The 26,316-nt window shown below is 47.0% G+C and overlaps 1 protein-coding gene across 1 annotated transcript; it reads right to left on the bottom strand.

Moving 5' to 3' along the window:
- Positions 1–5,669: 5,669 nt before the first annotated feature.
- LOC148378477 (janus kinase and microtubule-interacting protein 3-like) lies at positions 5,670–8,793 on the bottom strand. The gene is made up of 5 exons (XM_088367877.1): positions 8,734–8,793; positions 8,604–8,672; positions 8,450–8,527; positions 8,092–8,393; positions 5,670–5,688 (listed from the first exon to the last, which is right to left on the bottom strand). Exons 2-5 carry the CDS (start codon positions 8,625–8,627, stop codon positions 5,670–5,672), a joined length of 423 nt encoding a protein of 140 aa, XP_088224003.1. The 5' UTR covers positions 8,628–8,672; positions 8,734–8,793.
- Between the last annotated feature and the right edge of the window lie 17,523 nt (positions 8,794–26,316).

The raw sequence follows: 26,316 nt of genomic DNA, 5'->3' as shown, positions 1-26,316 counted from the left end.
CAGTGCAGGATGGTGTCGTTCAGTGCGGCATGGTGTTGTTCAGTGCGGAATGGTGTTGTTCAGTGCGGCATGGTGTTGTTCAGTGCGGCATGGTGTTGTTCAGTGCAGGATGGTGTTGTTCAATGCGGGATCGTGTTGTTCAGTGCGGCATGGTGTTGTTCAGTGCGGCATGGTGTTGTTCAGTGCGGCATAATGTTGTTCAGTGCGGCATGGTGTTGTTCAGTGCGGCATGGTGTTGTTCAGTGCGGCATGGTGTTGTTCAGTGCGGCATGGTGTTGTTCAGTGCGGCATAATGTTGTCCAGTGCGCCATAATGTTGTTCAGTGCGGCATGGTGTTGTTTAGTGCGGGATGGTGTTGTTCAGTGCAGGATGGTGTTGTTCAGTGCGGCATGGTGTTGTTTAATGCGGCATGGTGTTGTTCAGTGCGGGATGGTGTTGTTCAGTGCAGGATGGTGTCGTTCAGTGCGGCATGGTGTTGTTCAGTGCGGAATGGTGTTGTTCAGTGCGGCATGGTGTTGTTCAGTGCGGCATGGTGTTGTTCAGTGCAGGATGGTGTTGTTCAATGCGGGATCGTGTTGTTCAGTGCGGCATGGTGTTTTTCAGTGCGGCATAATGTTGTTCAGTGCGGCATGGTGTTGTTCAGTGCGGCATGGTGTTGTTCAGTGCAGGATGGTGTTGTTCAGTGCGGCATGGTGTTGTTCAATGCAGGATCGTGTTGTTCAGTGCAGCATAATGTTGTTCAGTGCGGCATGGTGTTGTTCAATGCGGCATGGTGTTGTTCACTGCGGGATGGTGTTGTTCAATGCGGGATCGTGTTGTTCAGTGCGGCATAATGTTGTTCAGTGCAGCATGGTGTTGTTCAGTGCGGCATGGTGTTGTTCAGTGCGACATAATGTTGTTTAGTGCGGCATAATGTTGTTCAGTGCGGCATGGTGTTGTTCAGTGCGGCATGGTGTTGTTCAGTGCAGGATGGTGTTGTTCAATGCGGGATCGTGTTGTTCAGTGCGGCATGGTGTTGTTCAGTGCGGCATGGTGTTGTTCAGTGCGGCATAATGTTGTTCAGTGCGGCATGGTGTTGTTCAGTGCGGCATGGTGTTGTTCAGTGCGGCATGGTGTTGTTCAGTGCGGCATGGTGTTGTTCAGTGCGGCATAATGTTGTCCAGTGCGCCATAATGTTGTTCAGTGCGGCATGGTGTTGTTTAGTGCGGGATGGTGTTGTTCAGTGCAGGATGGTGTTGTTCAGTGCGGCATGGTGTTGTTCAATGCGGCATGGTGTTGTTCAGTGCGGGATGGTGTTGTTCAGTGCGGCATGGTGTTGTTCAGTGCGGCATAATGTTGTTCAGTGCGGCATGGTGTTGTTCAGTGCGGCATGGTGTTGTTCAGTGCGGCATGGTGTTGTTCAGTGCGGCATGGTGTTGTTCAGTGCGGAATGGTGTTGTTCAGTGCGGCATGGTGTTGTTCAATGCAGGATCGTGTTGTTCAGTGCAGCATAATGTTGTTCAGTGCAGCATGGTGTTGTTCAGTGCGGCATGGTGTTGTTCAATGCGGCATGGTGTTGTTCAGTGCGGGATGGTGTTGTTCAGTGCGGCATGGTGTTTTTCAGTGCGGCATAATGTTGTTCAGTGCGGCATGGTGTTGTTCAGTGCGGCATGGTGTTGTTCAGTGCGACATAATGTTGTTCAGTGCGGCATAATGTTGTTCAGTGCGGCATGGTGTTGTTCAGTGCGGCATGGTGTTGTTCAGTGCGGCATGGTGTTGTTCAGTGCGGCATGGTGTTGTTCAGTGCAGGATGGTGTTGTTCAGTGCAGGATGGTGTTGTTCAATGCGGCATGGTGTTGTTCAGTGCGGGATGGTGTTGTTCAGTGCAGGATGGTGTTGTTCAGTGCGGCATGGTGTTGTTCAGTGCGGCATGGTGTTGTTCAGTGCGGCATGGTGTTGTTCAGTGCGGCATGGTGTTGTTCAGTGCAGGATGGTGTTGTTCAATGCGGGATGGTGTTGTTCAGTGCGGGATGGTGTTGTTCAGTGCAGGATGGTGTTGTTCAGTGCGGCATGGTGTTGTTCAATGCGGCATGGTGTTGTTCAGTGCAGGATGGTGTTGTTCAGTGCGGCATGGTGTTGTTCAATGCGGCATGGTGTTGTTCAATGCGGCATGGTGTTGTTCAGTGCGGCATGGTGTTGTTCAGTGCGGCATGGTGTTGTTCAGTGCAGCGTAATGTTGTTCAGTGCGGCATGGTGTTGTTCAGTGCGGAATGGTGTTGTTCAGTGCGGCATGGTGTTGTTCAGTGCAGGATGGTGTTGTTCAGTGCGGCATGGTGTTGCTCAGTGCGGCATGGTGTTGTTCAGTGCGGGATGGTGTTGTTCATTGCGGCATGGTGTTGTTCAGTGCGGCATGGTGTTGTTCAGTGCGGCATGGTGTTGTTCAGTGCGGCATAATGTTGTTCAGTGCGCCATAATGTTGTTCAGTGCGGCATGGTGTTGTTCAGTGCGGGATGGTGTTGTTCAGTGCAGGATGGTGTTGTTCAGTGCGGCATGGTGTTGTTCAGTGCGGCATGGTGTTGTTCAGTGCGGCATAATGTTGTTCAGTGCGGCATAATGTTGTTCAGTGCGGGATGGTGTTGTTCATTGCGGCATGGTGTTGTTCAGTGCGGCATGGTGTTGTTCAGTGCGGCATGGTGTTGTTCAGTGCGGGATGGTGTTGTTCAGTGCAGGATGGTGTTGTTCAGTGCGGCATGGTGTTGTTCAGTGCGGCATGGTGTTGTTCATTTCGGCATAATGTTGTTCAGTGCGGCATAATGTTGTTTAGTGCGGCATGGTGTTGTTCAGTGCGGGATGGTGTTGTTCAGTGCGTTATAATGTTGTTCAGTGCGGCATGGTGTTGTTCAGTGCGGCATGGTGTTGTTCAGTGCGGCATGGTGTTGTTCAGTGCGGCATAATGTTGTTCAGTGCGGCATAATGTTGTTCAGTGCGGCATGGTGTTGTTCAGTGCGGGATGGTGTTGTTCAGTGCGGGATGGTGTTGTTCAGTGCGGCATGGTGTTCAATGCGGAATGGTGTTGTTCAGTGCAGGATGGTGTTGTTCAGTGCGGCATGGTGTTGTTCAGTGCGGCATAATGTTGTTCAGTGCGGCATGGTGTTGTTCAGTGCGGCATGGTGTTGTTCAGTGCGGCATGGTGTTGTTCAGTGCGGCATAATGTTGTTCAGTGCGGCATGGTGTTGTTCAGTGCGGCATGGTGTTGTTCAGTGCGGCATAATGTTCAGTGCGGCATAATGTTGTTCAGTGCGGCATGGTGTTGTTCAGTGCGGGATGGTGTTGTTCAGTGCAGGATGGTGTTGTTCAGTGCGGCATGGTGTTCAGTGCGGGATGGTGTCTTTCAGTGCGGCATGGTGTCGTTCAGTGCGGCATGGTGTCTTTCAGTGCGGCATGGTGTCGGTGAAGTGAGGCATGGTGTTGTTCAGTGCGGCATGGTGTTGTTTAGTGCGGCATGGTGTTGTTCAGTGCGGGATGGTGTTGTTCAGTGTGGCATGGTGTTCAGTGCGGCATGGTGTTGTTCAGTGCGGTATCGTGTTGTTCAGTGCGGTATCGTGTTTCTCAGTGCGGTATCGTGTTGTTCAGTGCAGTATCGTTGTGTTGTTCGTATTGTGTTTAACACTTAGCCTCTAACACTTAGCCTCTAACACTTAGCCTCTAGCATCTAGAAGGTAAATAAATAGGAAGGAAGGACTCACCGGTGACGTCTTCGCCCACGTCCAAGCGTTGTACTTTGTATTTTCATCCTTCTGACAGTGGAAAACATAGCCAACAAACACCGTGGAACCTAAACGAATGAAAGAAAACTATCATTTGGCCACAACCAACATTCACAGATACAACACAATGTGACGTGCGGGGTTGAGGTTAAAGGTTGAGTGAAGGGCCCTCGTTTTAAACTACTTTTTTGAAAAGGATTGGGAACAAGTAAGACGTATTTAATTTATTTAATGGGAAGTAGTAAGAGCTATTGAATTTAATCTATGTATTATATTCTATTGTATTGTATTCTGTTGTATTCTTTTGGATTGTATTCACACTAACCCCACTAAAACTTCAGCCCACAAAAACTCGCCTCTGGCGCCTAGCCTCTGGCACTTAGCCTCTAACACTTAGCCTTTAACACTTAGCCTTTAACACTTAGCCTTTAACACTTAGCCTAGAAGGTGAATAAATAGGGTTAAAGATTGAGTGAAGGGCCCTCGTTTTAAACTACTGTTTTGAAAAGGAGTGGGAACAAGTAAGACGTATTTAATTTATTTAATGGGAAGTAGTAAGACTTATTAAATTTATTTAATCTACTTTTCTTCCCAGGCAAAATTTGATGTGCTGCAATTCCAAATTTCCAAAGTGAATGAAGGAATGAAGTCCTTTAAATTATGATTTTGTATAAATACTAGGCATTAACACAAAATCGACGGCACAAAATGGGCAGACTTTACTTGTTTGAAAAGGACTGGTTACAAGACAGACTTTTTTAATTTATTTAATGGGAAGAAGACTTATTTAGTTTAATTGATCTATTTTTGTTCCCTGCCAAAATTCGATTTGCTGCAATTCCAAATTTCCAAAGTGAATGAAGGAAAGAAGTCGTTTAAATTATGATTTTGTTTAAATACTAGGCATAGACACAAAATCTACGGCACAAAATGGGCAGACTTTACTTGTTTGAAGAGGACTGGTTACAAGACAGACTTTTCTGATTTATTTAATGGGAAGAGGACTTATTTAGTTTATTTAATCTATTTTTGTTCCCTGGCAAAATTGGATTTGCTGAAATTGTATTTTGCCAAATCTCGATTTGAGACCTGATAGGAAGTATTAAACGCTTAGTTAAATCAATACAAGTTGGTAAGAAGAGCGAGTAATGTTGGTTGAACCGATGAATGAAGGTTGAAAGCAATTTAAATTATGACTTTGTATAAATACTAGATATTAACAGAACATCTACTGCGCAAAATGGGCAGAGTTTACTTGTTTGAGAAGGAGTGGCTTATTCAAAACTAAGATTTATGTAATCTGTTTGTTCCCAGGCAAAATTGGATGTGATGCAATTCCAAATTTCACCACATGATGGTGCCCAATTTTGACTTCATAGGACATATTAAACACTTAGCTTGTTATTATGTTCAAGGTAATCAGATTTGTTTATCATTCTAATGGCCTCTTCAAAACTATTCTGGATTACTACTTTGGATCTATTCTACATTACTTGGCAACAACATACTCTGTAACAGATTAGGCAGTATAATCACATAGGTTAACTTGAGAGTGCCCACACTCAATCTACTTATCGTGATGTGTTAAATCAATTACTGTTAGACATTATTTGTCTGATAATCTACCAAATCTTTGAATTGAAGAATTTGTGATTTAATTAATAGCTTGTTCGGGGTAATCAGACTTGTATATAATTCTAATGGCCTTCTTTTGAAAACTATTCTGAATTACAACTTTGGATCTTATATTACTTTGCAACAATCTACTCGGTGACAGATTAGGCAGTATAATCACATATGTTAACTTCAGTGCCCACACTGTATTTATTTATGGTTATTTGTTAAATCAAGTACTGTTAGACATGAAATAGGAAGTGTTTAACATAAATGTTATGGCTACTCACCATTGTAGCTCGCTCCTGGTCAATGATATGAGCCTCTTCTTGCAGTGGAAAACTTGCAGCCAACAAACACCGTGGAACCTAAAGGAATGAAATTAAACATTAACATTTCGCCCGGACCAACATTCACACGTACAACGCAACGCGGCTACACTTCTGCTATTACAAACGTAAATCTCCTTAAACACAACGAGTGTTACTTACCGTGTACGCTCTAGGCAAAATTGGATGTGATGCAATTCCAAATCTATCTGAAACGGCAGTTAAAAGTAGAGTTACATCAAGTTTTCTTTTTTAATCAACACAATCATTTACAACCGTTGACCAGAAAGAATCGTCGAAATTCGACGTCCCCCACAAACGCCACGCTCACTCGCTTTTCAGGGCAACAAAAGTACTTCTTTTTAAAAACGATGAGTTGTACTTACCGTGTACGCTCTGGACGGTCCAGTTGCAAGCAGAAAATAAAAATATTTCTCTTGTTAGTCGTATGTTACCATCCGCTGTGTCTTTGTCAACATCGCCGCCATTTTCCTACTTCCTGCTGCGAGCCACGCCCACGGATTTAAATTTGGGCGGAAGCTCTTTCCATTGGCGTCGTTTTCGCGTATAGCAAATCCGATTGGTTGGGAAGGGGGCACGGTTATGCAGCCGAGGAGTCCTGTGATCGGTGGGATGTAAAGTAGGCGTCGACGTCACGTCCGCGTCACGTGACCACGACGTGGCAGACGTCAAATAGCAACCGCTGTTTTGTTTAGTAGACTTACAGTTGTTATGCATTGACATAACTGCGCACACACCAAATAGATTTAAATAAATTAAATAATTCTTCTGCCCACTCTCTTTTAAACAAGTTAACTCTCCCCGCGGATTTGAATTCCGGCGAAAGTTACGCCCATCGACGTCACGTATGTCACGTGACCACGACGTGGCAGATGTCATATAGCAACCGCTGTTTTGTTTAGTAGATTTACAGTTGTTATGCATTGGCATAATGGTGTGCACTCAAAATAGATTTAAATAAATTAAATATTTCTTCTGCCTACTCCCTTTTAAACAAGTTAACTCTGCCCACGTCCATTGACGTCTTGTCTGCGTCACGTGACCACGACGTAGCGACGTCATATAGTAACCGCTGTTTTGACCAGTAGACTTAGTTATTATGCGTTGACATAATGGCGCACTGGTTAGCATGGCCACCTCTTAAGCATGATGATGCGGGTTCGACGCCTGATCAATGTTAGCATGGAGTGAGCTGAAGTGCATGGCGCTGAAGATTTGAATCTTTGAAATGCGCTGAGGTCTGACATATCAGGCAGAATGGTTTGCCATCACGTTCAACAAAAAATAGAAACTTTCCCACTCTGATTAAAACGTCCTGTGTTCATCTACGTATTTTCGTTTTGCTGTGCATCTTTTCCCTGCCATTTCGAGAGCCCAATTGACACTCATAGTTTAAAGAAATGTGTTTGCCCATCCTACTTTGTGGAATTTCACCACATGCGCTTTTGACCAAAATACCAAATTGAACTCAAGTGAAGCCAACACGCACAACCCCCCCCCCCCCCCCCCCCCCACACACACACACACACACACACACAAATGTTGATATGAACATAAAAGAGCCGCATGCGGTTCGGGAGTTGCGGCTTGGCCAAACCTGTACTATACAACTTTATTTGTATAAAATTTTCACAACAGCTGTCACACAAACAAAGCGGGAAAAACCGAAGACGTGCGTGTTCCGCCCACGCTGGATTTATTTGCACCTTTGAAAAGACACCGTATTGCCGCAGATGTGGCAAAGAGTACTTTTGGGCATCTGAGACGGAAGGATGTCCAAAGCATCACGTCACCTGCTCTGGTAGGCATGGTGGTGGGACGTTGAGGTCAACCGCTTTGGGGTTGGCTGACTCTTTGATCGCAGGATGCCACACACTTGAAGACAGAAGCAGAAAAGCAGAGCTAAATGCAAAATGTACTCACCGGTGACTCCAATTTTTTTCCCCCCTGAAGAAACAGCTGGACGGGTGGCCCCGGCTGGCCAGTGGGACTCTTGTTATTCTGACCCTTTTTAGTGCGCGTTTGGGGCAACAACCGTTTTTTGTGGCGCTCTCTTCTGGTTCAAAAGTGCCCTGCATGTGAATTTGCTTTTCCTGCCTTCTGATTGGATGAGCGCCGGTGTGACGCGGTGCCTCTGTCACCGTGGCGGGGGGTATACGTTGGCATCGGAGCGTCTGCCAACGTCTGAGACCGGCTGGCAGTGTATCGGAGGTGTCGAGTGCGGTGCCGCTGGAGCTCACTCACCAGCTGGTGTTAGGGCCACAGAATGAAGGCCAAGGAGAAGAATAGAAAGAGAAACAGAAACTTCTCCTCCAATTGTTTGATTTGTCTCTTCTGAGCTTCGATGAATTCTTTCAGCTCTTTGTTCCTCTAGGACGGACAAATGGAAAGTGGCATTCAAAAGCCAGTAAGCGTGCAAGTAAGTGCCGGGCTGGCTTTGGGCCCTTACCTGTTGCGCGCTGTGCAGCAGATCCATTCTCTCTTGGAGGATGCAAGCGTCGCGCTCCCTCAACTCGCACATCAGGGCTCGCTTCCATTGGTCCACGGCGCTCCTAAGCTCTTCTCTCTGATCCGCCGTCAGCACGTCATTCACGCCAGCGTGGCTGGCTTTTTCGCCGTCCGTGGCGGGGCAGTCCCGCTGCGGTAGCGCCTCGTACAACATGGCCTCCAGCTCCAGGATCCTCTGGGCCGCAATCCTCGTCCATCAGTGGTCCGGCGGGAGATTTGAGGGCGGCTTACCTTATGAGCCTGGTCCATGGAACACTTCCTGAAGTCCAACTCTTCATCCAGGTAGCCCTTCTGCTTGCAGAACATATCCTAGCACAGCTCAAGGTCAGAATTGTTGGGGCACATTGCCGGAGTTCCCCTTGGCTGATGTCGCGTGTCTGTCTACCTTCTCACTTTCAATGTCCAACATCTTCTGTTGAAGTGCTGACTTGGTCACTTTGATGTATTCTAACCACTGAGGAAAGGCTGCTGTCACATAAGCAGAATGCGAGAGCGTGCGTGGACGTGCGCGTTACCTTCTCGGCTAGGGTGAGAAGGGTCCTGGCGTGAATCACGACCACCTGCTCCTCGTTGGTGAGATTCTGCAAGAGCCCAAAGGCACAGCGTCAACAAGCTTCTTTCAGCGCAAAGCCTTCCAAAAGTCACATTTGAGCCGCCGAGTCTCGTGGAGTGCGAACATAAGGAGTTCGACATACACTTACGGCGTTATAGCCCAGGATGTCCAGCTTCTTCATCAGATCACTGATGACGATGTCCGGGGGAAAGGCGCAAGGAGCAATGTAAGGTGTTCTGGGACCTCGGGTTAAGGTTAGGGTTGCGAGGGACCAGTAATGCCAGACGGATGAGTGACTGAAGAATGTAGCTATTTTGTCTGAGAAAAAGGTGTGCTCATTGATGAGCTTACCTGTCCTTGTTGCTTCAGCGCTGACTCCAGATCTGCTACTCTGCTTTGATAGTGACCCATTTCTACCATCAGCTTTTCTCTGGTCTGAAAGGAGGAGGAGGGAGGCTCCTCCTCCTCCTTTCAGACCAGAGAACACCCGAGGCTGGGTGAGAACGGGGAGGCTGCGACCCGGCCGGGGGTTGCGGGAAGGGGCGCCACCTTGATCTCCTTCTCGGCGTCGTAGTCCCCTTTCGCTGGTCTGGGCTAGCAGAGCGTAGGCTCGTTGCAGCGCTTGATATTCTTGCGTCAGCTGGCGGTAGCGAAGCTCCGCCTCTTCATGCACACACCAATGCAACACAGCACTAGTACCAGAATCAGTCAGACCGGCGACAAAGCACCCGCGACGCAAAGACGAGTCCGATTCCAGGCTGAAGAGGAATGTTTGGTGTCAATACGCTGGCAGAAATGGCGGGCTACCTCTTCGGGTTCCGTGTCGGGGGTTCTGTCGGTGTGAAAAGACAAGGACGATCCGTCCGAGTCCACCAACACGTCTTCGTCGTAGCCGTAAAATGTTTCGATGACCTGCGGGCGCGGAAGCAAACATCTCTCTGAACAAACTGAAGCGACACCTCACGATGAATCGACGAGAGGAACGATAGCGAGAAAAAGGCCATTTCATCTTGCGCAACACCAAGCAGCCGCAAACAAACAGACTCACCTTGCAGGACCTCACGCTTTGTTCCTCCTCAGAGATTCTCGACGTCGGTATCGTAGCAGCAAATCTCTCTCCTGTCGACACAAATAATCCGCCTTTGAGATTCTTTGGATGCAAAGGGAACGAACGGCTCCGGCGCAGAAACAAACGCGACTCACAATGACATTTCTGACATGAGCTCCTGTCTCCAGAGCCTGAAAAACACGTCACCGGCGATGATTGGAGGGACGCTCGTCTTTTCCAAAAGTGACAACTACAGGGTGTGTCAGGGTTTTCCAGATTATCTTTATCGTATCATTGTGTTGCTTTGACTTTGACTGCGACCTGTAATAAATAATATTATTTATCCCTTATTTATCCCTATCGCTTATCCCTTCCTACACAAAGTCGTAAAACACCCCTTGCTATGTTTTGACTAGAGGTCAAGGGCTTCCTCTATTCAATCCACTCTTACACCCACCCTGTTTCTCTTAATTAAAATGCTCGTGCAGGAGCCGAGAGTCAGACTTCATTCGTACAACGGATGGACTCTCCACCTGCAGGTGTCCAAAAGAACTTACTTGTCTCCCGTGTGGTTCTTGCAAAATAAGTTGGAGCGAGCGCAACTCTAACAGGGTGCATTTTGCCACTAGCTGCCTACGGACAATGACGTCGCGCTCGCGGCTCATGGTTGACGGGCTGAGCAGCCGGGCAAGTCCGTCGTTTTCAGCGCACAGCGAGTGGCAAAGGCGCTGACAAAACGGGAGCTTTGAGCTGCTGAAAACGGCAAAACAAGTCTAAAGCGTGTTCAAACGCGTGCGCACAATGCTCCTGCTTGAAAGGTCGGAATTTAAGGGGCCAATTTTTTGGATGGCGGCCGCCGGCCAAGCTTTGGACGGAAAAGGTTTCCTGGCGACAGCGAGCGAGCGCGGCGCTGCCGTACGTGCACCGAGTCGCCTGCCTGAAGACCTTGGACAAGTCGTCGATGATGTGCCGCTGCTCCACAACTTGAAGGAACTCCATTTCACCGTCCTGCTGGCCGCAACCGCGGTCCAGGTCATTGAGCGAACTAGGCCTTCTCTGTGGAACACAAATGCAGTGGACTCTGTTGGCACGCCGCCGTTGTCCGCGTCGACTTACCAAGCTTGCCATCTCCTCGTTCTCCTGGGTGACAAAGCGCACTTTGTTTTCAAGGCGACACAGCACCAGCGAGAGTTCTTCATTCTTCCTGCTCAGGCGTTTGTTTTTGTACAGGAGTGGCAGAAACTGGCTTTCTGTTTCTCTCAGTCGCTTTAGCTGCAAGCATGAAGTGCGGGATGTGAAAGACGCACAACACGCGGGCCAGAACGTATCCATTCCTTTTGCATCGGTTTGAACGGAATCGTGGCTTTGGCTCCCAATAAAAGACATCTACCAGGCAACCGACTCGCCGCGCCGCTCAACTAATAAGCAAGCGCAATGGGTGCCTCGCTGGATGGCGCGCATCAAACGTAGCGCAAACCTTCAAGCGTGCCGTCAATAAATTACCAGTTCATTGCGCTCTTCAGAAAGCAGGGCGTTTCGATCCTCCAGTTTCCTGATGACTGCGCTGAGCTCAGCGATTTTCAGATGAAACCGTCGCGTGTCCCGATCCTCCTGAGACTGAAAACGCCCCGCAACACACACACACACAAGCACTCGTTCAAAGTTCAAAACTGTTTTTGTGCTACCTTCCTCCAGCAACGAACTAAGTCATGCGTACTGCAAGTGTGTGATGAGGTGGCTTACGCAATGAAGAGGATTGCTAGTAGCGGCGTTGACCCCACTTCCAGGGTAGTTTAGGCCCGCCCTTTGGGAATCCCTCAGGGCAGCGATCTGCTGCTCGGCAGCCTGAGTCTGCAGCTGAAGGCGGTGGACGTGGCCGGCCCCAGGGCTTCATCCAAAACACTAACCGCTCTGTCTTTCAGCTTGATCTCATCCGTCTGGATGTACAAACGGGGAGCGCTCAGGCAGGCGGGCAAACTCATTTGCCAGAATTGTGACAAAAACAAAGAGAGCAACCGGCCAATTTTTTTCTGGAATCGACTAGAACACCTTTGCTGTGACAAAAGCGAAGCGAGCAACCGGACATTTTCTTCTTGTGAAATAGAATAGAATAGAATGCCTTAGGTGTCATTGCACTGCAGGTATACAACGAAATTGGGAACATAGCCACGCACCGCGCATCTGATCAGTCCTACCAGTCGGCGGATCTCCCTCTCGCAGTCTCTCTTGGTTCGGCTCAGCTCCTCCCGATGCTGGTGATGAGCCGATCGGAGCTCGGCCGCTCGGGACTGCCAGGCCTGCTGGGCCGCTGCCAGGGCTTCTTCCGCGCTCCTGGTGGAGGCGACACCGCTCGGTCTCCCGACACCGCCGCGTCTCCTCCACCTCCGCCAGCAAAGCGCCCCCCCTCCTCACCTGAGCAGACATTGCGCCACACCGGGCCGTTGAGACCGCAACGGAGCGCCGCGACGCTTACTGGGGACAAGCTACACAATACGGTAGCGGCCGCATCGAAGCCCGACGTGGCGTGCGGATAGTCAGACACGGATAGAGCGGATCACCTTGTCCATGGAGCCGTCCCTCAGGCTGAGGACCAAGGCATTCAGTCGCTGGATCTCTCCATCTTTGATTTTGATCACTCTCATCAGCTCCATTTCATGCTGCCGCAGTAATGTCTCCCTGGTAATGGCTAACTCTTTCTGCTTCTCCTCATGGAGTTTGCTTTTGAGTTCCGTCATGGCGGCGGTGGCACGGTGGTGCTCCGCCCGCAGGTCCTGACTTCTCTCTCTCTCCAGACAGCTGACCTGACATGACTTAGACTTAGACAAACTTTATTGTCATCTTGTCTGCACATGGTGCATACAAAACGAAATTCCGTTGCATACGTCTTACAACAAAGTAGTGATATTGCAGTTGAATAGAAGTAACATATCCTATGAAAATATATATATATACATATATACTATATATATATATATATATATATATATATATTAAAAATAAGTATAAAGTGCAGCAGTGATAATTATGCAATAGTGCAAGTAGGCAAAACAGTATTCAAGAGTGTGCAGAGGAATGCTAAACCATGTATTAAACTTCTATTTAAAGGGTTTATACAAGTTCAGTAAAGTTGGTAGTGCGAGATAGTGCAAGATAGAGGTCCGTAGTGTCATAAAGTACAGTTCTGTGAATGTGTGATGCAGAGTTCAGTTTAGAGCTCAACAGTTCTAGTGTTCAACAGTCTGATGACAGCAGGGAAAAAGCTGTTGCAGAACCTGGTGGACCTGCAGCGGATGCTGCAAACCTCTTCCCAGAGGGCAGCAGGGAGAACAGTCCATGGTGGGGGTGTGATGGGTCATTGATGATGTTACGGGCACGGGACATGCAGCGCTGAGATGAAATGTCCTGAATGGAGGGAAGAGGAGCCCCTATGATCCTCTCTGCTGTCCTCACCACTCTCCTCACGTTCTTCCAATCGGAGGCGGTGCAGCCTCCACACCACACAGAGAGACAGCTTGTCAGAATGCTCTCTATGGTGCTCCTGTAGAACGTCCTCATGATGGGTGGGGGCAGGTGGGCTCTCCTCATCCTCCGCAGGAAGTACAAGCGCTTCTGTGCCCTCTTGACCAGTGCCGTAGTGTTCATAGTCCAGGTGAGGTCTTCTGTGATGTGGACCCCCAGGAATTTGGTGGTGCTGACCACCTCCACAGCTGAGCTGTTGATGATCAGTGGAGCGTGGTGAGGCTGTTTTTTCCTGAAGTCGACGATGATCTCCTTCATCTTCTCCTCATTCAGGATCAGGCTGTTTTCTCTGCACCAGCCCACCAGCTGCTCCACCTCCTCTCTGTAGTCCAGGTCGTTGTTGTCTCTGATGAGCCCCACCACCGTTGTGTCGTCTGCTGACTTCACGATGTGATTGGTGGTGAACCTGAGGACGCAGTCGTGTGTCATCAGGGTGCACAGCAGGGGGCTCAGGACGCAGCCCTGAAGGGAGCCTGTGCTGAGGGTGATGACATCAGAGGTGTTCTGTCCGACCCGGACTGACTGAGGTCTGTTGGTGAGGAAGTCTAGCAGCCAGTTGCGAAGGGGGGTGTTGAAGCCCAGGTGTTCCAATTTTCCTACCAGATGCTGTGGGATGATGGTGTTAAACGCTGAGCTGAAGTCCAGGAACAGCCTCCGCACATGGGTGTTCTTCTCCTCCAGGTGAGCCAGGCTCAGGTGAAGAACGGAGGAGATGGCGTCCTGAGTGGAGCGGTTTTGCCGGTCGGCAAACTGGAACGGGTCAAATAATAGGGGGAGTCTGGAAACGATGTGACCTTTAAGCAGCCTTTCGAAGCACTTCATCATAACCGGAGTCAGTGCAACAGGCCGGTAATCATTAAATGAGGTGATTTGAGGTTTCTTCGGCACCGGAATGATGGAGGCAGTCTTAAAGCACGCCGGCACTGTGGCTTGGCCCAGCGAGGTGTTAAAAATGTCTGTGATGACCCCAGCCAGATGACTTGCACATTCCCTGAACACACGCCCAGGAATGTTGTCGGGGCCAGGGGCCTTACAGGGGTTGACTCTCCTCAGGGTCTTCAACACATCGGCGGAGTCAAGGCAGAGTACCTCCTCTTCCTGATGGGGGACAGTTTTAACTGCTGGAGTGCCGTTTAGTGCCTCGAACCTCCCAAAGAAGTTATTTAGACCATTTAGAAAGTCAGCATCAACTACACCCACCGGGGGGGGGGAGGGTGAGTTGTAGTCTGTAATCGCCCGTATGCCTTGCCACATACTCCTGATGTTTTTGACGTCGTGGAAACGATCCTGAAATTTTCGACTGCGGTCTCGCTTCGCTATCCTGATGGCACGGTTCAAGTTGGCTCTCGCTGTCCTCAGTGTCTCCTTGTCGCCAGACTTGAAGGCAGAGTTCCGCGCTCGTAGCGTTTGACGTACCTCCTCAGTCATCCAGGGTCGTTGGTTGCTCCGGGTGATGATATTCTTAGTGGTGCTGACGTCCTCGGTGCATTTGTTGATGTAGGCTGACACAGTCATGGCACACGCATGTCTAATCTACATCGGGAAAACTGGGAGGGAGGGAGGCAGGCAGGGAGGCAGGCAGGGAGGCAGGCAGGCAGTGTCTGTCTGTTGAGGTTTTCACCTTGTTCTTCTCCTGCTGAAGTTCTAACTGGACGTCCATCAGTTTGGTTCTCAGCTCGTCATTGGCGGCCTGAAGGGCGTCCGTTCGCTCCGCCTTGGCCCGCCCTGCCGGAGCTCGTTTGGACATCTCTTACTCGAGTCTCGCCCGGTCGTCAGTCAGAGATCACAACATTTGTACCTGGAGAGCACAAACGCAGCGCTGTTTTCCACTGGCTTCGAACTCAACTTCAATCGGTACCGTAACTTACAACATCATAAACATAGAACTAGCTTGACTTATTCATTGAATAAATGCATTTGGTTCTTCAAAACTGCATCACGCAACATAGCGTGACCGAGACGGCCGTTATCCACCTGCGTGAAGTTATTTGGTGAAATGAATGAGATGTTTAAGACACCATCGTTCTGTCTCTATGTAGATGAAGGTAAATAATCGATTGCTGAAGGTCCAAAGGTGTTGTGATAAACAAATAAACATATTAGTGATTAGTGACATATTTGTGATAAACATATTAGGCAGGATAATCACATATGTTAACGTGACTGCCCACACTGTATTTATTTATGGTTATTTGTTAAATCGAGTACTGTTAGACATGAAATAGGAAGTGTTTAACATAAATGGAAGACGAAAGGGGTACTCACCATTGTAGCTCCTGCTGGTCAATGATACGAGCCTCTTCTTGCAGTGGAAAACATACAGCCAACAAACACCGTGGAACCTAAAGGAATGAAATTAAACATTAACATTTAGCCTCAACCAACATTCACAGATACAACGCAACGCAAACTACACAAACGTAAATCTTTTTAAACACAATGAGTTGTACTTACCGTGTACGCTCTAGACGGTCCACTTGCAAGCGGAAAATAAAGATATTTCTGTTGATAATCGTCGTGTTTGTATCCGGTGTCTCGCTCAAGGCCATTGCGCCCACAGATTTGAATTTTGGCGAGAGTTCAGCCTATTGACGTCATTTCCGCGGTGTAATACCCGCATATCTGAAACGGCAAAGTTAAGAGTAGAGTTAAATAAAGTTTTTAGTCAACGCAATAATTTACAACCGTTGACCAGTCGAAATAATCGTCGAAATTTGGCGTCTGTGGCTGGAAGCAGACGCCGAGTTCGACATTCCTCCCAAACGCCACACTCCCTTGCTTTTCAGGGCTAAAAAAAAACAGTTGTAATTACCTTGTACGCTCTAGACGGTCAAGTTGCAAGCTGAAAACAAAAATATTTGCCTTGTTAGTCATCGTGTTACTAACAGCTGTGTCTTGTTTGCCAGAACTGCCGCTTTCCTACTTCCTGTTGCAAGCCACGCCCACGGATTATAATTTTGCCGTGAGTTCCGCCTATTGACGTCATGTCCGCGTCACATGACTGCGACGTAATATTATCTAAAACTGTTTGTGCGGTATTGTGTTGTTCTGTGCGGTATTGTGTTATTCTGTGCGGCGTCGTGTTGTTCTGTGCGGCGTCGTGTTGTTAGTGCGACGTCGTGTTGTTCAGTGCGGCATGGTGTTGTTCAGTGCGGCATGGTGTTGTTCAGTGCGGCATGGTGTTGTTCAGTGCGGCATAATGTTGTTCAGTGCGGCATAATGTTGTTCAGTGCGGCATGGTGTTGTTCAGTGCGGCATGGTGTTGTTCAGTGCGGCATGGTGTTGTTCAGTGCGGCATAATGTTGTTCAGTGCGCCATAATGTTGTTCAGTGCGGCATGGTGTTGTTCAGTGCGGGATGGTGTTGTTCAGTGCAGGATGGTGTTGTTCAGTGCGGCACGGTGTTGTTCAATGCGGCATGGTGTTGTTCAGTGCGGGATGGTGTTGTTCAGTGCGGCATGGTGTTGTTCAGTGCGGCATAATGTTGTTCAGTGCGGCATGGTGTTGTTCAGTGCGGCATGGTGTTGTTCAGTGCGGCATGGTGTTGTTCAGTGCGGCATGGTGTTGTTCAGTGCGGAATGGTGTTGTTCAGTGCGGCATGGTGTTGTTCAGTCCGGGATGGTGTTGTTCAATGCGGGATCGTGTTGTTCAGTGCGGGGTGGTGTTGTTCAGTGCGGGATGGTGTTGTTCAGTGCGGGATGGTGTTGTTCAATGCGGCATGGTGTTGTTCAGTGCGGGATGGTGTTGTTCATTGCGGCATGGTGTTGTTCAGTGCGGCATGGTGTTGTTCAGTGCGGCATGGTGTTGTTCAGTGCGGCATGGTGTTGTTCAGTGCGGCATAATGTTGTTCAGTGCGGCATGGTGTTGTTCAGTGTGGAAAGGTGTTGTTCAGTGCAGGATGGTGTTGTTCAGTGCGGCATGGTGTTGTTCAATGCAGGATCGTGTTGTTCAGTGCAGCATAATGTTGTTCAGTGCAGCATGGTGTTGTTCAGTGCGGCATGGTGTTGTTCAATGCGGCATGGTGTTGTTCACTGCGGGATGGTGTTGTTCAATGCGGGATCGTGTTGTTCAGTGCGGCATAATGTTGTTCAGTGCAGCATGGTGTTGTTCAGTGTGGCATGGTGTTGTTCAGTGCGACATAATGTTGTTTAGTGCGGCATAATGTTGTTCAGTGCGGCATAATGTTGTTCAGTGCGGCATGGTGTTGTTCAGTGCGGCATGGTGTTGTTCAGTGCGGCATGGTGTTGTTCAGTGCAGGATGGTGTTGTTCAGTGCGGCATGGTGTTGTTCAATGCGGCATGGTGTTGTTCAGTGCGGGATGGTGTTGTTCAGTGCAGGATGGTGTTGTTCAGTGCGGCATGGTGTTGTTCAGTGCGGAATGGTGTTGTTCAGTGCGGCATGGTGTTGTTCAGTGCGGCATGGTGTTGTTCAGTGCAGGATGGTGTTGTTCAATGCGGGATCGTGTTGTTCAGTGCGGCATGGTGTTGTTCAGTGCGGCATGGTGTTGTTCAGTGCGGCATAATGTTGTTCAGTGCGGCATGGTGTTGTTCAGTGCGGCATGGTGTTGTTCAGTGCGGCATGGTGTTGTTCAGTGCGGCATGGTGTTGTTCAGTGCGGGATGGTGTTGTTCAGTGCAGGATGGTGTTGTTCAGTGCGGCATGGTGTTGTTCAGTGCGGAATGGTGTTGTTCAGTGCGGCATGGTGTTGTTCAGTGCGGCATGGTGTTGTTCAGTGCAGGATGGTGTTGTTCAGTGCAGGATGGTGTTGTTCAGTGCGGCATGGTGTTGTTCAATGCGGCATGGTGTTGTTCAGTGCGGGATGGTGTTGTTCAGTGCGGCATGGTGTTGTTCAGTGCGGCATAATGTTGTTCAGTGCGGCATGGTGTTGTTCAGTGCGGCATGGTGTTGTTCAGTGCGGCATGGTGTTGTTCAGTGCGGCATGGTGTTGTTCAGTGCGGAATGGTGTTGTTCAGTGCGGCATGGTGTTGTTCAGTGCGGGATGGTGTTGTTCAATGCGGGATCGTGTTGTTCAGTGCGGGGTGGTGTTGTTCAGTGCAGGATGGTGTTGTTCAGTGCAGGATGGTGTTGTTCAGTGCGGCATGGTGTTGTTCAATGCAGGATCGTGTTGTTCAGTGCAGCATAATGTTGTTCAGTGCAGCATGGTGTTGTTCAGTGCGGCATGGTGTTGTTCAATGCGGCATGGTGTTGTTCAGTGCGGGATGGTGTTGTTCAGTGCGGCATGGTGTTTTTCAGTGCGGCATAATGTTGTTCAGTGCGGCATGGTGTTGTTCAGTGCGGCATGGTGTTGTTCAGTGCAGGATGGTGTTGTTCAGTGCGGCATGGTGTTGTTCAATGCAGGATCGTGTTGTTCAGTGCAGCATAATGTTGTTCAGTGCAGCATGGTGTTGTTCAGTGCGGCATGGTGTTGTTCAATGCGGCATGGTGTTGTTCACTGCGGGATGGTGTTGTTCAATGCGGGATCGTGTTGTTCAGTGCGGCATAATGTTGTTCAGTGCAGCATGGTGTTGTTCAGTGCGGCATGGTGTTGTTCAGTGCGACATAATGTTGTTTAGTGCGGCATAATGTTGTTCAGTGCGGCATAATGTTGTTCAGTGCGGCATGGTGTTGTTCAGTGCGGCATGGTGTTGTTCAGTGCGGCATGGTGTTGTTCAGTGCAGGATGGTGTTGTTCAGTGCGGCATGGTGTTGTTTAATGCGGCATGGTGTTGTTCAGTGCGGGATGGTGTTGTTCAGTGCAGGATGGTGTCGTTCAGTGCGGCATGGTGTTGTTCAGTGCGGAATGGTGTTGTTCAGTGCGGCATGGTGTTGTTCAGTGCGGCATGGTGTTGTTCAGTGCAGGATGGTGTTGTTCAATGCGGGATCGTGTTGTTCAGTGCGGCATGGTGTTGTTCAGTGCGGCATGGTGTTGTTCAGTGCGGCATAATGTTGTTCAGTGCGGCATGGTGTTGTTCAGTGCGGCATGGTGTTGTTCAGTGCGGCATGGTGTTGTTCAGTGCGGCATGGTGTTGTTCAGTGCGGCATAATGTTGTCCAGTGCGCCATAATGTTGTTCAGTGCGGCATGGTGTTGTTTAGTGCGGGATGGTGTTGTTCAGTGCAGGATGGTGTTGTTCAGTGCGGCATGGTGTTGTTCAATGCGGCATGGTGTTGTTCAGTGCGGGATGGTGTTGTTCAGTGCGGCATGGTGTTGTTCAGTGCGGCATAATGTTGTTCAGTGCGGCATGGTGTTGTTCAGTGCGGCATGGTGTTGTTCAGTGCGGCATGGTGTTGTTCAGTGCGGCATGGTGTTGTTCAGTGCGGAATGGTGTTGTTCAGTGCGGCATGGTGTTGTTCAATGCAGGATCGTGTTGTTCAGTGCAGCATAATGTTGTTCAGTGCAGCATGGTGTTGTTCAGTGCGGCATGGTGTTGTTCAATGCGGCATGGTGTTGTTCAGTGCGGGATGGTGTTGTTCAGTGCGGCATGGTGTTTTTCAGTGCGGCATAATGTTGTTCAGTGCGGCATGGTGTTGTTCAGTGCGGCATGGTGTTGTTCAGTGCGACATAATGTTGTTCAGTGCGGCATAATGTTGTTCAGTGCGGCATGGTGTTGTTCAGTGCGGCATGGTGTTGTTCAGTGCGGCATGGTGTTGTTCAGTGCGGCATGGTGTTGTTCAGTGCAGGATGGTGTTGTTCAGTGCAGGATGGTGTTGTTCAATGCGGCATGGTGTTGTTCAGTGCGGGATGGTGTTGTTCAGTGCAGGATGGTGTTGTTCAGTGCGGCATGGTGTTGTTCAGTGCGGAATGGTGTTGTTCAGTGCGGCATGGTGTTGTTCAGTGCGGCATGGTGTTGTTCAGTGCAGGATGGTGTTGTTCAATGCGGGATGGTGTTGTTCAGTGCGGGATGGTGTTGTTCAGTGCAGGATGGTGTTGTTCAGTGCGGCATGGTGTTGTTCAATGCGGCATGGTGTTGTTCAGTGCAGGATGGTGTTGTTCAGTGCGGCATGGTGTTGTTCAATGCGGCATGGTGTTGTTCAATGCGGCATGGTGTTGTTCAGTGCGGCATGGTGTTGTTCAGTGCGGCATGGTGTTGTTCAGTGCAGCGTAATGTTGTTCAGTGCGGCATGGTGTTGTTCAGTGCGGAATGGTGTTGTTCAGTGCGGCATGGTGTTGTTCAGTGCAGGATGGTGTTGTTCAGTGCGGCATGGTGTTGCTCAGTGCGGCATGGTGTTGTTCAGTGCGGGATGGTGTTGTTCATTGCGGCATGGTGTTGTTCAGTGCGGCATGGTGTTGTTCAGTGCGGCATGGTGTTGTTCAGTGCGGCATAATGTTGTTCAGTGCGCCATAATGTTGTTCAGTGCGGCATGGTGTTCAGTGCGGGATGGTGTTGTTCAGTGCAGGATGGTGTTGTTCAGTGCGGCATGGTGTTGTTCAGTGCGGCATGGTGTTGTTCAGTGCGGCATAATGTTGTTCAGTGCGGCATAATGTTGTTCAGTGCGGGATGGTGTTGTTCATTGCGGCATGGTGTTGTTCAGTGCGGCATGGTGTTGTTCAGTGCGGCATGGTGTTGTTCAGTGCGGGATGGTGTTGTTCAGTGCAGGATGGTGTTGTTCAGTGCGGCATGGTGTTGTTCAGTGCGGCATGGTGTTGTTCATTTCGGCATAATGTTGTTCAGTGCGGCATAATGTTGTTTAGTGCGGCATGGTGTTGTTCAGTGCGGGATGGTGTTGTTCAGTGCGTTATAATGTTGTTCAGTGCGGCATGGTGTTGTTCAGTGCGGCATGGTGTTGTTCAGTGCGGCATGGTGTTGTTCAGTGCGGCATAATGTTGTTCAGTGCGGCATAATGTTGTTCAGTGCGGCATGGTGTTGTTCAGTGCGGGATGGTGTTGTTCAGTGCGGGATGGTGTTGTTCAGTGCGGCATGGTGTTCAATGCGGAATGGTGTTGTTCAGTGCAGGATGGTGTTGTTCAGTGCGGCATGGTGTTGTTCAGTGCGGCATAATGTTGTTCAGTGCGGCATGGTGTTGTTCAGTGCGGCATGGTGTTGTTCAGTGCGGCATGGTGTTGTTCAGTGCGGCATAATGTTGTTCAGTGCGGCATGGTGTTGTTCAGTGCGGCATGGTGTTGTTCAGTGCGGCATAATGTTCAGTGCGGCATAATGTTGTTCAGTGCGGCATGGTGTTGTTCAGTGCGGGATGGTGTTGTTCAGTGCAGGATGGTGTTGTTCAGTGCGGCATGGTGTTCAGTGCGGGATGGTGTCTTTCAGTGCGGCATGGTGTCGTTCAGTGCGGCATGGTGTCTTTCAGTGCGGCATGGTGTCGTTCAGTGAGGCATGGTGTTGTTCAGTGCGGCATGGTGTTGTTTAGTGCGGCATGGTGTTGTTCAGTGCGGGATGGTGTTGTTCAGTGTGGCATGGTGTTCAGTGCGGCATGGTGTTGTTCAGTGCGGTATCGTGTTGTTCAGTGCGGTATCGTGTTTCTCAGTGCGGTATCGTGTTGTTCAGTGCAGTATCGTTGTGTTGTTCGTATTGTGTTTAACACTTAGCCTCTAACACTTAGCCTCTAACACTTAGCCTCTAGCATCTAGAAGGTAAATAAATAGGAAGGAAGGACTCACCGGTGACGTCTTCGCCCACGTCCAAGCGTTGTACTTTGTATTTTCATCCTTCTGACAGTGGAAAACATAGCCAACAAACACCGTGGAACCTAAACGAATGAAAGAAAACTATCATTTGGCCACAACCAACATTCACAGATACAACACAATGTGACGTGCGGGGTTGAGGTTAAAGGTTGAGTGAAGGGCCCTCGTTTTAAACTACTTTTTTGAAAAGGATTGGGAACAAGTAAGACGTATTTAATTTATTTAATGGGAAGTAGTAAGAGCTATTGAATTTAATCTATGTATTATATTCTATTGTATTGTATTCTGTTGTATTCTTTTGGATTGTATTCACACTAACCCCACTAAAACTTCAGCCCACAAAAACTCGCCTCTGGCGCCTAGCCTCTGGCACTTAGCCTCTAACACTTAGCCTTTAACACTTAGCCTTTAACACTTAGCCTTTAACACTTAGCCTAGAAGGTGAATAAATAGGGTTAAAGGTTGAGTGAAGGGACCTCGTTTTAAACTACTTTTTTGTAAAGGAGTGGGAACAAGTAAGACGTATTTAATTTATTTAATGGGAAGTAGTAAGACTTATTAAATTTATTTAATCTACTTTTCTTCCCAGGCAAAATTTGATGTGCTGCAATTCCAAATTTCCAAAGTGAATGAAGGAATGAAGTCCTTTAAATTATGATTTTGTATAAATACTAGGCATTAACACAAAATCGACGGCACAAAATGGGCAGACTTTACTTGTTTGAAAAGGACTGGTTACAAGACAGACTTTTTTAATTTATTTAATGGGAAGAAGACTTATTTAGTTTAATTGATCTATTTTTGTTCCCTGGCAAAATTCGATTTGCTGCAATTCCAAATTTCCAAAGTGAATGAAGGAAAGAAGTCGTTTAAATTATGATTTTGTTTAAATACTAGGCATAGACACAAAATCTACGGCACAAAATGGGCAGACTTTACTTGTTTGAAGAGGACTGGTTACAAGACAGACTTTTCTGATTTATTTAATGGGAAGAAGACTTATTTAGTTTATTTAATCTATTTTTGTTCCCTGGCAAAATTGGATTTGCTGAAATTGTATTTTGCCAAATCTTGCCTTGAGACCTGATAGGAAGTATTAAACGCTTAGTTAAATCAATACAAGTTGGTAATAAGAGCGAGTAATGTTGGTTGAACCGATGAATGAAGGTTGAAAGCAATTTAAATTATGACTTTGTATAAATACTAGATATTAACAGAACATCTACTGCGCGAAATGGGCAGAGTTTACTTGTTTGAGAAGGAGTGGCTTATTCAAAACTAAGATTTATTTAATCTGTTTGTTCCCAGGCAAAATTGGATGTGATGCAATTCCAAATTTCACCACATGATGGTGCCCAATTTTGACTTCATAGGACATATTAAACACTTAGCTTGTTATTATGTTCAAGGTAATCAGATTTGTTTATTATTCTAATGGCCTCTTCAAAACTATTCTGGATTACTACTTTGGATCTATTCTACATTACTTGGCAACAACATACTCTGTAACAGATTAGGCAGTATAATCATATCTGTTAACTTGAGAGTGCCCACACTCAATCTACTTATCGTGATGTGTTAAATCAATTACTGTTAGACATTATTTGTCTGATAATCTACCAAATCTTTGAATTGAAGAATTTGTGATTTAATTAATAGCTTGTTGTTATGTTAAGGGTAATCAGACTTGTATATAATTCTAATGGCCTTCTTTTGAAAACTATTCTGAATTACAACTTTGGATCTTATATTACTTTGCAACAATCTACTCCGTGACAGATTAGGCAGTATAATCACATATGTTAACTTCAGTGCCCACACTGTATTTATTTATGGTTATTTGTTAAATCAAGTACTGTTAGACATGAAATAGGAAGTGTTTAACATAAATGTTATGGCTACTCACCATTGTAGCTCGCTCCTGGTCAATGATACGAGCCTCTTCTTGCAGTGGAAAACTTGCAGCCAACAAACACCGTGGAACCTAAAGGAATGAAATTAAACATTAACATTTCGCCTCGACCAATTTTCACACGTACAACGCAACGCGGCTACACTTCTGCTATTACAAACGTAAATCTCCTTAAACACAATGAGTGTTACTTACCGTGTACGCTCTAGACGGTCCAGTTGCAAGCAGAAAATAAAGATATTTCTGTTGATAATCGTCGCTGCTCAGTGGCTCACGGCCATCGCGCCAACAGATTTGAATTTTGGCGGAGGTTCGGGCAATTACGTCATATCCACGGCACATGACTGCGACGTAATACCCGCTTATCTGAAACGGCAGTTAAAAGTAGAGTTACATCAAGTTTTCTTGGAACCTAAACGAATGAAAGAAAACTATCATTTGGCCACAACCAACATTCACAGATACAACACAACGTGCGGGGTTGGGGTTAAAGATTGAGTGAAGGGCCCTCGTTTTAAACTACTGTTTTGAAAAGGAGTGGGAACAAGTAAGACGTATTTAATTTATTTAATGGGAAGTAGTAAGACTTATTAAATTTATTTAATCTACTTTTCTTCCCAGGCAAAATTTGATGTGCTGCAATTCCAAATTTCCAAAGTGAATGAAGGAATGAAGTCCTTTAAATTATGATTTTGTATAAATACTAGGCATTAACACAAAATCGACGGCACAAAATGGGCAGACTTTACTTGTTTGAAAAGGACTGGTTACAAGACAGACTTTTTTAATTTATTTAATGGGAAGAAGACTTATTTAGTTTAATTGATCTATTTTTGTTCCCTGCCAAAATTCGATTTGCTGCAATTCCAAATTTCCAAAGTGAATGAAGGAAAGAAGTCGTTTAAATTATGATTTTGTTTAAATACTAGGCATAGACACAAAATCTACGGCACAAAATGGGCAGACTTTACTTGTTTGAAGAGGACTGGTTACAAGACAGACTTTTCTGATTTATTTAATGGGAAGAGGACTTATTTAGTTTATTTAATCTATTTTTGTTCCCTGGCAAAATTGGATTTGCTGAAATTGTATTTTGCCAAATCTCGATTTGAGACCTGATAGGAAGTATTAAACGCTTAGTTAAATCAATACAAGTTGGTAAGAAGAGCGAGTAATGTTGGTTGAACCGATGAATGAAGGTTGAAAGCAATTTAAATTATGACTTTGTATAAATACTAGATATTAACAGAACATCTACTGCGCAAAATGGGCAGAGTTTACTTCTTTGAGAAGGAGTGGCTTATTCAAAACTAAGATTTATGTAATCTGTTTGTTCCCAGGCAAAATTGGATGTGATGCAATTCCAAATTTCACCACATGATGGTGCCCAATTTTGACTTCATAGGACATATTAAACACTTAGCTTGTTATTATGTTCAAGGTAATCAGATTTGTTTATCATTCTAATGGCCTCTTCAAAACTATTCTGGATTACTACTTTGGATCTATTCTACATTACTTGGCAACAACATACTCTGTAACAGATTAGGCAGTATAATCACATAGGTTAACTTGAGAGTGCCCACACTCAATCTACTTATCGTGATGTGTTAAATCAATTACTGTTAGACATTATTTGTCTGATAATCTACCAAATCTTTGAATTGAAGAATTTGTGATTTAATTAATAGCTTGTTCGGGGTAATCAGACTTGTATATAATTCTAATGGCCTTCTTTTGAAAACTATTCTGAATTACAACTTTGGATCTTATATTACTTTGCAACAATCTACTCGGTGACAGATTAGGCAGTATAATCACATATGTTAACTTCAGTGCCCACACTGTATTTATTTATGGTTATTTGTTAAATCAAGTACTGTTAGACATGAAATAGGAAGTGTTTAACATAAATGTTATGGCTACTCACCATTGTAGCTCGCTCCTGGTCAATGATATGAGCCTCTTCTTGCAGTGGAAAACTTGCAGCCAACAAACACCGTGGAACCTAAAGGAATGAAATTAAACATTAACATTTCGCCCGGACCAACATTCACACGTACAACGCAACGCGGCTACACTTCTGCTATTACAAACGTAAATCTCCTTAAACACAACGAGTGTTACTTACCGTGTACGCTCTAGGCAAAATTGGATGTGATGCAATTCCAAATCTATCTGAAACGGCAGTTAAAAGTAGAGTTACATCAAGTTTTCTTTTTTAATCAACACAATCATTTACAACCGTTGACCAGAAAGAATCGTCGAAATTCGACGTCCCCCACAAACGCCACGCTCACTCGCTTTTCAGGGCAACAAAAGTACTTCTTTTTAAAAACGATGAGTTGTACTTACCGTGTACGCTCTGGACGGTCCAGTTGCAAGCAGAAAATAAAAATATTTCTCTTGTTAGTCGTATGTTACCATCCGC

Source organism: Syngnathus floridae, unplaced genomic scaffold, assembly GCF_059516105.1.
Source record: "Syngnathus floridae isolate MCC-2025c unplaced genomic scaffold, RoL_Sflo_1.0 HiC_scaffold_42, whole genome shotgun sequence".
In the NCBI taxonomy this organism is placed as follows: Eukaryota; Metazoa; Chordata; class Actinopteri; order Syngnathiformes; family Syngnathidae; genus Syngnathus; species Syngnathus floridae.
The sequence above is the reverse complement of the archived record's forward strand: the minus strand, read 5'-3'. Positions and strand labels throughout refer to the sequence as shown.